We start from the raw sequence: 11,834 nt of genomic DNA, 5'->3' as shown, positions 1-11,834 counted from the left end.
TCAAGTTCCCCACATGGCCGACTGATGGCCCAGTTGAATAACTCACTACCCATTATCCATGATGTACACCACAGGCACCATCTATATATTACATACCAAGACACATATGTTTTGTACTGTATGTAGGGTATTACAAATAAGACTACACAACAAATCTATCACCATAGTATGTTGTGATAGGGATACTCAGTAACATATTTTGTGCAACACCTGTACTTCACTACCAATGTAATCTAGAATATACATTCATAAGAAGATTTTTCATCTTCTTTTGTTCCCAATGCTCACTAACAAACATCGAATTAAATGTTTGGAAATGCCCTGTAAGTGAGCATCGCCGTGAACAAACTTTCACAAAGTTGAATTGTTTCCTTGGTGTTGGTCACAGATAACACACAAACACTGATGTGTAACATGGTGGAAATATTGAATAAAAGATGCAAAAATTTATTAACATAAACACAGTACACAGGCCACTGGAAACTGCTGTGTTAGTGGGAGGATATTTTGCACAAAAAAAATCAACATATAATGAATATTTGCACATAAATAAGATTAATGACAAAGGTATTTCCTTTAAATGTAACAGCAATAGTCCACACAGATAAACAGACATATTCCATACAAGCACATGATAAAACTACCTGCAGAGTAGATAGTATTTGGCTGCTGTGGGAGAAAATGTTCTCAGTAATTTTTACAATTTCCAAAAATATATTTTAAGGAATTGATTTCATTCCAGCTTGCTCAAGTTGAACTCTTTGGAAAAAGTCAATTTAAAATAATAATGATTAGAAAATCACTCCTGAGACCAAGACATTTTCTTAGTAGAGCTGTGAATGACTGCAAAGACGATGATACAGTGATAAAAATATTGAAACTGTACTCAGATTACTCAATATACAGGTTCAAAATTGAATGGAGTCTTGTCTGCCTAGTTTCTCTTAAAAATTTGACAAACCATTATATTAATGTCAACGAGTGTATGAGTATCATTACAAATTTTTTAAAAAAAAGGAGTGAATTCATAATTTGAAGAAAATGCAAGGAAAAGAACAGGTGGTCTGCAGTGATGTTATTGTCAATCTCAGGATACTGAACATTAAATTTTGTAGCCATGTGTTATTTCCTCCTATGCCACAATCTCCAAAATTGTTTTAAACACTACAGACCTAAGAGAATGAGAACCTGCTGAAAGTTTAATCAAAGTAGTTTTTATCATTCTTTTTTGAATAAAAGGCACAACTTAAATAACTTCAAGGTACACACTGATGACATTATGGTATTTGTTATGTATGAGATGAATTTTCTTTTACAAGGAATACAATGTTACATTTATTTGCAAAATATTACATTGAATCTTATAAATATGATTATAATATTAACAATTTATTATCACATTATGTAAGTGTTGGAATACTGTGATACGTCAAAAAGTCATTCTCATTTCAGATCACAAATAAATACACACATAAGTGTAATCTATTATTAACACCTATTATACATCCATAAACTATATACAGTAAATAAATAATCAAATATATGCATTTTTGCCTCCTGTCTGGATATGTTTCAAGCACTAACACACATCTGAAAGTAACATGCACAGCAAAGCATTCCACAGTTTTATTTATGGTGTATAATTTACAAATGAAGTGAATAAAAAAACATATGTAAAAATTACTGTGGTATAATTGCTTCTCTCATACATCTCTCTGTACTCATCAGTTTCTGTTAATAAATATGAAAAACAAAAATTACACAGACGTTTCTTCGAAACATGACACATAGCAACAATCGACATAATATACAGTCATAAGTTTAATAAAAATATACATTTAGTGACTGAAAGTACACAAACAAAATTTGTACAACAGTTTGTGTAGTTTGCTATTTATAACTGCAGAGGGGACTTTCAAACCTGCATTCTAGTTTTATTAAAAATAATGTGTTGAGCACATATACTGAAGTGCAGTCACATCAGTTAGCAAGACATAACATGCAGCTGGCAGAATATGTCTGATCCTAATACTAATTTCTTAAATAACATTTTTCTCACAAGCTTGTGAGACAAACTTTGAATGCACCAAGTATCTCTCATGATACAAGCAGCATCTTGAGACAAGCAAATCTCTCAGCAGAAAAATATGACAAATCAGTCTCTAATCAAAAAATTACTGTCATTTATAGAAGTCTTTAAATCTTATGGCAGGAACACAAAAGCACTCAAAAAGTCTGAACTAAGTACCCAATTGAACATAGTACATGTGAACAGTCTGCATCTGCACAAAATACAAACTTTACTTCACATTTAATGAAGGACTTTACTTCTATTCAGTTGGCACTGCACTTTATTACAGTTGCATTCTATTGAAGGGAGGAGAGAATTCGAAAGAATTCACATTGCATTTCAGTTATCACAATAATGTTGTGTTACAGTTTGTACCGTAATTAGATTTATATGTGTGTGTGTGTGTGTGTGTGTGTGTGTGTGTGTGTGTGTGTGTGTGTGTGTATTTGTTTATTTTAATTTGTAGGGTACCACAATGTAGTGCAACAACAGCTCACAAGACATACGCAAACGGAAAGAACACTGAGTTTATCTGGAAAAAAGCACTGCTATTTCACCTTTGTAATCATTAATTCACCCTCACAAAATTATGCACTGCATTAAAACCTGTCTCAGACCATTACAAAAGCTTCTTTTCCACAAAACAAAAATGGATACTGGTCAATCATAGTCTGCACAATATCTTCTAAGTGTGGCCTCATCTGCTCAAATCTTCCCATGTCACTGAATTCTATCGGCAAAAGAGTTGGCCACCAGCATATGGCAAGATTTTTTGAGTCCATGCTGTTTAACTTGCAGTTCTCAGAGACCCTGGAAAAATTTTAACAAAATTTGAAATTGCTTTCAATTACAGGCAGATACAAACACACTGCATGAATAATCACTTTTTCATACTAACTTGACAAAATGTTGGAATATAAACTTGAGCACTTCAAAGTTTACTCCTGGAAGTTTCTTCAACAGAGCACGTAATGCTAACAGTCGGCAGCTTCTGTCAGTGATGACTGAAAAATGAATTAGCACAATGTACATTAAAATGCAGATCTGAAACCATAAAAAACTTGAATATTTTTTGAAAATCTAAGTTCAAAGGAAAGGCTACAGAGTCCATCTGCACTCTTTAAGTTAGTATATAACTTAGTCACATTAACAAAATAACATTTAGTCACCAGTAAATCATTAGTGATGATAAAGCACACCAATATACACTTAAAAAAAAGGAGAGAGATGCACCACAAAGTGATTACATGAACGCGACAGAAATCAGTAGTTGTGATGTATGTGTGCTGAGAAACTAATTATTACAATTTCAGAAAAAACGGCAGATTTATTCATGAGAGAGAGCTTCACAAATTGAGCAAGTTACTAATGTGTCGGTACACCTCTGGTCCTCATGCAAGTAGTTATTCAGCTTCGCACTGCTTGACAGGGTTGTTGGACATCCTCCTGAGGGATATCCTATCAAATCCTGTCCACTTAGAACGTGATATTGTCAAAATCCTGAGATGGTTGGAGGGCCCTGCTTGTAATGCTCCTGAAGTTCTCAACAGGGGAGAGATCTGGCGACCTTGATGGCCAAGGTAGGGTGTGGCAAGCATGAAGACAAGTAGAAACTCTTGCCATGTGGGAGTGGGCATTATCTTGGCGAAATGTAAGCCCAGTATGGCTTGCTGTGAAGGGGAACAAAATGAGGCACAGAATATCATTGACATATAACTGTGCTATAAGGGTGCCATGGATGAAAACCACAGGGATCCTGCTATGGAAAGAAATGGCACCCCAGACTATCACTCCTGGTTGTCGGGTTGTATGGTGGGTGACTTGCAATACAAACATTTTGTGGCTACTGTATGGCAGTTTGTTTTGAACAGTAGTGCTGCCGACAAGATGACTCTTGTGTATACTATTATTTATATGTGTTTGATGATGCTGGCACTGATTTTGTGTTTAGCATTTGATGACGCCATGATGGTTCCAATATATTAGGACATGCTTTTATAAAACAGGTATGCCTATCATATTGAAAGTGCACAAATGCACATACTTTTCATCATGGTTTATTTTATTGTTTCCAGTTGTAGACAATCTGCTAGTTGTATCTGTGTTTTTCCCATATTTTTCTGGAGATCTGAAGATGGTCATTATAGGACACAACCGGTAGTCTGGTGACATAAAAATTTGTGACCATAGACATGAAGTAAAGGAAATTTATTCTATTTTTGGGTCACTGTTCAATTCGAAACCATGTCACAGTTTGTGAATATATCAAAATAACAAAGCAATGTCAGTTCAGCAATGGTATGATTTCACATGCATGAAAAAGGTCAGTAGGTAAGTGACTAGCAAGCTTTTCAACTACTACTACTACTACTACTAAGATACTATACCTTCAAGATTTAGGTATGCAGTAGAAACTTGCTTGTTGATTCTTCTCGCCCCTAATAAAAATAAAGTATGTCAGATTAGTTAACTCAACATTTGAGTAATGAATAATAATATTGTTTATAATTCTAGCAATACACCTGTCACAGGCATTAGAACACCACAATATATTCCAGAAAACATTTTAAAGGGAAAAATAATAAAACTCTTGGTATGTAGATGAAATTAAACAAAATGAACATTTAAAAAAGAAAAAGAAAGCTGTTGACATTTAACAGGTCTTGACCACTACCCCATTGGAATCTTGGATGAACAATTACATTATGGACAACACAAATGGGCAACAGTTGAGGAGTAATAAAGGAACAGGGGGGTTGGGGTTGGGGGCTAACATTATCTGAACTAAAAAAAAAAACAGTATTTACAGTTCATGTAAAAAAGCAGCTGGTACAGAACAGAGTGAGGTGGAAATGTGCATGACAAAATATGAAGAAAATTATTAAAGTGGGAAACTGCTCAAAAAACAAAACTGTGTCCAAGACAGGGTGAGCTATAAATCAGATCAAAAGACACATAATAAACCTAGATAGTATGAAGAAGGTGTCTATTCCATTTCCCAACTTTCAATTTCACAAACCCTATTATTACTCTTATATGGCATTAAATTAGCCAGGGAAAGTGGTACACTGGAGTCTGCTTGCAATATCAATGGTTCTCAGTAGCACAGGAATGAACTAATAAGGTATTAGTGTCTCATGATATAACATGCAACAGCTACTAAATATAGTGGGCTTGGTTAAAAAAAAAACGTCCCTGTGTACTAGATATCAGTAACGGCAGAGAGATTTGTAGGCGAGTTGAAAATCTGAGCACATACTTATTATTAGATATAGGTAATTTTTATAGTAACAGAACTGCATTACTGTTATGATAATGTTGTCAGTATGAGTTGTTCTCCATCTGTCATGATGATTAATTAGGAATTTTCACATGTCTCTTGAATCTGAATTAACTGATTTAGAATTTATGTTATGAGAATGAGAAATCACAATTTACAGTGCCATCTAGAAACTACAGAAATCCCACACAAAGACACCCAGAACTTCGTACTCCATCTGCACAAAAAATCTGTTAGCGTCTCACAGACTGAATGTTAAATTACAAAGCACAGCAGAAACTAATGGTAAGCAGGTTGTCAGGAGAAATAGTACTCAAAGGCAGGAGATACTAGTCACCTGTAAAGTGCAGAGGACTTCTGATGCCTAGTTAGAAATTCTAATATCTTCTGCTTTCTTTCAACATAATATAACTTTGTCAAGACCGTATAAGTTAAATGATGATGATGATGATTATGACTGTCAGTAAGTTTTAGTTTGATGCTTGTTAAGTCTGAACTAACTTTCAGTTTGAGAAGTGTTATATGTGAATCTCAATCTGGCTCTTTCAATTACATGTCTATTGTTTTGCACCTGTACCATCAAGCTCTGTTTGAGTTCAAATCATAAACAGAGAAAGACAATAAAATAGTTATTTATCAGAATTATTTTAGTCAGTTTTTTATGTGAAATGGAAAAAAATTGGAATATTGAAGCTACAACAGTGACAACTAAATTATTTGTTCTTAGTGTATCGTGTCTGCAATTTGCTTCTAGTCTAATTTCAAATTGAGAATTATTTAATCTGACACAGGTGTTGGCTTATGACAACTGTTTATGACTGAATAGGTGCTGTTCCTTAACTTTGGTTGGAGGTTTGGAAAGTGCATGTGGCCCATGGCTAGAATATATTTTTGTAACTTGTGAGATTCAGTGTGAACCAGGTTGTTCTGTCTGCCTTCTGAATTTGGACAACATTTTTGCATATACCAGGTGTTCCTCCCAAAAGGTAAAATGAACAGCACACTAGATCAATCTGAAACATGCTCTGTCGAATGGGCACGGTAAAAAATTCTGCTTTCTGTTGACATTGGGTGTCACATGAAAGATGAGATCTAGGTTGATGCCAGCTACACATTGCACAAACAAATTTGCAAATATCTATCAAAACACCAGAGAAAATGTGCCTGAGGACTCTTAGGAGGGACACCCTGTACATCTAGAAAATTCATTTGATCTGTGCACCAGGACTTTGTATAATGCGTCATCTACATCTATATAATACGACACAAGTCACCACTCAATGTATGATGTAGAGTATCTTGCACCACTAATTATTTCCTTTTCTGTTCAACTCAAAATGGGGAGAGGGAAAGACAACTATATGTCTCCAATGAACACTAATTTCTTTGACCTTGTCTTTGCCGTCTATATGTGAAATGTACGTTGGCGGCACTACAATCATATTGCAGTCAGGCACAAATGCACAAATGCTGATTCACTAATTTTTTTCAATACTGTTTCATGGAAAGAACATCATATTCCCTCCAGGGATTCCCATTTGTGTTCATGGAATGTTCGTCAAACCTTCCAGGAACAAATGCAGCAGCATGCCTCTGAACTGCTTCAATGTCTTCCTGGTGAGGATCCCAAGCACCTGTGCAGTACTCAAGAATGGGTCTCACAAGTGTTCTATGTGTAGCCTCCTTTATAGATGAACTACATTTCCTAGAATTCTCCCAATAAACGAAATCTGACCACTCACCTCCCCAACTAACTACCTCATGTGCTTATTCCATTTCATATCACTTTGCAACATTAGGCCTAGATATTTAATTGATGTGCCTGTGTTAAGCAGCACACCACTAATACTGTATTTGAACGTTACATGATTATGCTCCTACTCATCTGCATGACCCTGTATTTTCTACATTTAGAACAAACTGCCATTCGTCATACTAAACAGAAATTATTTCTACATTATCCTGTATCCGCCACTAGTCGCTTGACAACAACACTCTCCCCTACACTACAGCACAGTCAAAAAACATTTGCAGTCTGCTGCTCACCCTATCTGTCTGATCATTTACATATATACCAGTTGAACCAGAACTCCAATGACAGACTTTCAGAAATGGCAGTACAGACCAAAGGCAGAAAAAAAATCTAGTAAACATGGCCTTTAAAATTCTTACCTTAAGAGCTAGGAGCACTTGTTCACCTTCACTGCTATGAAACACATCTCTTCTGCTGAACATATGCTCATAGTTCTTAAGGTATGCATTTTAGAGCTCATGTTTACTAGAATTTCTTTTCTTGTTTTGGTCCATACTATATCACCTTTGAAAGTTTTTCAGTGGAGTTCTGGTTCACCCTGTAGATGACAAGCGTGGTCCTATCATACCTTGCTGGGGCACTCGTGATGATACCCTTGTCTCTGATGAACATTTGCTATTGAGGACAACATACTGCATTTTATTAATTGAGAAGTCTTTGAGCCACTCACATATCTGGGATCCTATTCCATATGCTCGGACTTTTGTTAACATTCTGCAGTGGGGCACCATGTCAAATGCTTTCTGGAAATCTAGGAATATTGACTCTGCCCATTACCCTTCTTCCATGGTATGCAGGATATTCAACAAGAAAAGGGTAAGTTGAATTGCACCATGAGTGATGGTTTCTAAAACTGTAATGACTTGCAGACACAAGCTTTTCTGTCTAAAGGGAGTTTATTATATTCAAACTTAAGAATATGCTCAAGAATTCTGCAACAAACTAATGTTAAAGACATTGGTCTGTAATTTTATGGCTCCATTCTTTTACTATTCTAATATAAAGGAGTTTTTTCCTGTTGGTTGGGACTTTGTACTGGGTGGGAAATTTGCAATAAAAGCCAGTTAAGTAATGAGCCAGCACTGAAGAATACTCTGTACAATCAAATAGGGATACCATCCAGATCTGGTGACTTATTTGGTTTCAAGTCCTTCAGCTGCTTCTCAATGTCAGGCATGCCTATCTATACCTATGGCCTCCATTCAGGAGTCTGTGTGATGGTCAAAAGATGACCTCTGTGATTCTCACATGTGAATTATTTTTTTAACACAAAATTTAAAATTTCAGCATTCCTTCTGTTGTCTTTTACTGCCACACGAGACTGCTGCTCAATGAATGACTGAATAGAATCCTTCAACCCACTTAGTGATTTTACACAGGAACAGAATGTTCTCAGGTTCTCAGCAAGATCTTTTGCTAATCTATGACAGTGGAAGAACTTCTAGCTTCATGCATTGATCTTTTTATTGAAGCACAAATTTTTATTAACCTTTGTTTGACATTCCAGCATTCTTTTTGAAGCAAGAGGCAACAACCTCTGTTTCTTCAGTATTTTTTAAATTTTGGTGTTAAACCATGGTGGATCTTTTCCATTTAATCCACTTGCTTGGCACACTTTTCTCCAGAGCATGATTTACAATTAGTTTAAACTTTGCCTGTAATTCCTCTATGCCCTTTATATTGGAACTAAATTAGACATGGAAAATGGCAGTTACAGTGCTATATTTCGAAAACAGTGACAACAAGGAAAGTGCAAGCTTTCAATCCATTTTCCACATGAGAAGAAGCTGCTTAGCTTACAAATAATGTAATAGATGTTGGTCTGACAAACACTGAAGATACCTTGTGAATAAGGCAAAATGTGTCCGAGTGCGGAAGTTAAATGAAAAAAATAATAAATAAAAATATACTTAATGTGCAGCATGCAAAAGGCATTTTGATTTTAAACTACAATTTAAATGATGCCAATTCATTTTCTAAGTAGGATGTTACATCTTATCTGATCTTCCCAGCATAAAAACTCTCCTAGCCTTCTTGATGGATTTATTAACTTCAGCAAGCTTCCTTATTATAACAACATCATGAGCACTAATCCTTGGCTCTATATTGATATTGTCAGTGAGGTCAGGACTGTTTGCAACTATAAGTCTAAGATCTTTCCACTGCGTGTGGGTTATCAAATTATCTGCTCAAGACAGTTTTCTGAAAATGTGTTCAGAATTACTTCACAAGGCTGTCTGTCTGTACCACTTGCAATGAATCCACAGACATTCCAGTCTATACTCGGTAGGTTAAAGTCACCTAAAACTACTACTGCATGATGGAAGTCCTCTGCACTAAACTTTCTTTAAATGATTCTACAACTGCTACAGCAGAATCAAGTGGCTGGTAAAAGTTACCAATGATTAACTTGAGATCACCAACGACGGTTACTCATGTACTGGTAACTGCACAGTCAGACGCAATTTCAGCCTTGATAGACACAATATTTTTGTCAATTGCAACAAACACTTCACTTCTTATGGTGTCTAAACTGTCTTTTCTATATATATGCTCCATTTCGCATTAAATATATTGGAGCTTTCTACATTGTGTTTCATCCAGCTCTTGGTTCCAAGTATGATCTGATTTGACAGCTTTCCTGGAGGGAGATAGATTCAGAGATTTTACTATGAATGATACGGCAATTTACTAGTAAAATTTTGACATTTGAAGTGTCAAAAATAATGGTAGATTTCTTTGTTGGTAAGCACCAATGAACTAATGCTTTTTGTATGGAAATTAATCAAAGAGAGAAATGCTGTAAAATTTTGCAGAGACCCTGTCCTGGGGCATGGCACAATCTGCAAGCAGTTTATATAATTTCTATCATTTGAACACAAGTGGTGAATGGGGTTTACAGCATCCACAGGAGATCACGTATTAAGATATTTGGGAGGGGAGGAGGGATAATAATAATAATAATAATAAAATATCCATGGGGTAGTGTAGATTCCTGCTGAATAAATTCCAACTAGGTAAATGAAGCTGTCCTTACCCCAAAGGCTGGACTGGCCATTACAGTGCTAGCATGGACTCCAAACCAAGATGCAACTTAGCATTTCTCACATACACCTGTCATGACCAGGTATGAAAGAAATGATAATTGATACAAAAAATTTAGTACCAACTGGGTACTGAACTCTAGACTACTGTATTTGTAGTGTAAAACTTATAAACTGAGACACCAAGTCACACATCTTTATTGTAAACAACTAATAAACAAGTTGGAAGTATTTAATATTTTCTATGATAATTTAGGTATGGAGAAGCTGACAGCAAGATTGGTGTTGTAGCTGTTCACAGTAAACAAAAAGTAAAATTGCATGGTCATTTCTAGTCTGTGTTTGGATATGTTCAGGCAGGAGTCAAGTAAATATTTGAAACACTGTGTCATGCTTGTAAAAATGTGACAACATTACTCCCAATCTCAGAATTGCAACACAATCTGAGGATTTACATTTGCTAAAGTGCTCCACAGGTGTTGAAAACTGTTCCAGCATCTGTAAAATCCATGGCAGCAGTATTTTTTCTCCATTACACTATGAAATTGTGTTTACTGAACATAAGGAAAAGAAAAAACAACCACATTCCAGATTGCACTTCTTTACTGGGAAAACATAATCAGATAATAATGGTAATTTACCCCATCTGTCAAAGAAAACTTTTTCTTATAGGATATGCAAATGTCTGCTACTGCCACAGTTGAAATTGTAAAACTAGATTGCGAACATGCGTAACCAAATGGATCTGGGGCTACTTTCTCTCCATAAAATTGAGGGAGTGGCACACTGGTATAAAATTCAAGTAATACACAGTTCATGGCCTAATTAAACACTTTTAGAGCTTGAGAAATTGTATTACAGGAAGGCATATTTAATTTTATATAATTTTCTGAGTTTCAATGGAGCAATATGAGTAAAAACTACTTGCTCATGGAAAAAGTTACTGCATGCATAATTCACATAACTGTGATTAAAGAGAAAATGAGCATTAAAGTTTTGTTATAGAACATCTATATTAGTAACAAAATACAGTAAAATGATGATCTAAACTACTGCGAGGAATACATAAATTGAAAGAACTCTGAATAACAAGTATTGAATTTAAAGAGTTCTATTCTGAAACATATTTTGGATTTTAATGAGAAATGACACCCAGCAGTTTATATAATAATAATAAATAATAATAATAAGACACGGGTTCCCAGGTAGTCATTTAATGAACAAAGTAAGAGCATATGGACTATCGCAACAATTGTGTGATTGGATTGAAGAGTTCCTAGATAACAGAATGCAGCATGTCATTCTCAATGGAGAGAAGTCTTCCGAAGTAAGAGTGATTTCAGGTGTGCCACAGGGGAGTGTCGTAGGACCATTGCTATTCACAATATACATAAATGACCTTGTGGATAACATCGGAAGTTCACTGAGGCTTTTTGCAGATGATGCTGCGGTATATAGAGAGATTGTAACAATGGAAAATTGTACTGAAATGCAGGAGGATCTGCAGCGAACTGACGCATGGTTCAGGGAGTGGCAATTGAATCTCAATGTAGACAAGTGTAATGTGCTGCGAATACATAGAAAGAAAGATCCCTTATCATTTAGCTACAGTATAGCAGGTCAGCA

General features: G+C 35.6%; 1 protein-coding gene across 5 annotated transcripts in view; it reads right to left on the bottom strand.

Moving 5' to 3' along the window:
- Window positions 1-342: 342 nt before the first annotated feature.
- LOC126470106 (rho GTPase-activating protein 190) overlaps window positions 343-11,834 on the bottom strand; it is a 293,491-nt gene continuing 281,999 nt past the window's right edge. For all 5 annotated transcript variants that reach the window (XM_050097683.1, XM_050097685.1, XM_050097686.1 and 2 more), the window contains 3 exons: window positions 4,459-4,509; window positions 2,970-3,075; window positions 343-2,881 (listed from right to left, as the gene is read on the bottom strand). In XM_050097683.1, coding sequence (XP_049953640.1) covers window positions 2,683-2,881; window positions 2,970-3,075; window positions 4,459-4,509 — 356 coding nt within the window. In that variant the 3' untranslated portion in view covers window positions 343-2,682. The remainder of the gene's footprint in view (window positions 2,882-2,969; window positions 3,076-4,458; window positions 4,510-11,834) is intronic.

The sequence above is a fragment of the Schistocerca serialis genome, chromosome 3 (assembly GCF_023864345.2).
Source record: "Schistocerca serialis cubense isolate TAMUIC-IGC-003099 chromosome 3, iqSchSeri2.2, whole genome shotgun sequence".
NCBI classification, from domain to species: Eukaryota; Metazoa; Arthropoda; class Insecta; order Orthoptera; family Acrididae; genus Schistocerca; species Schistocerca serialis.
This window is presented reverse-complemented; position numbering and strand designations above follow the sequence as displayed.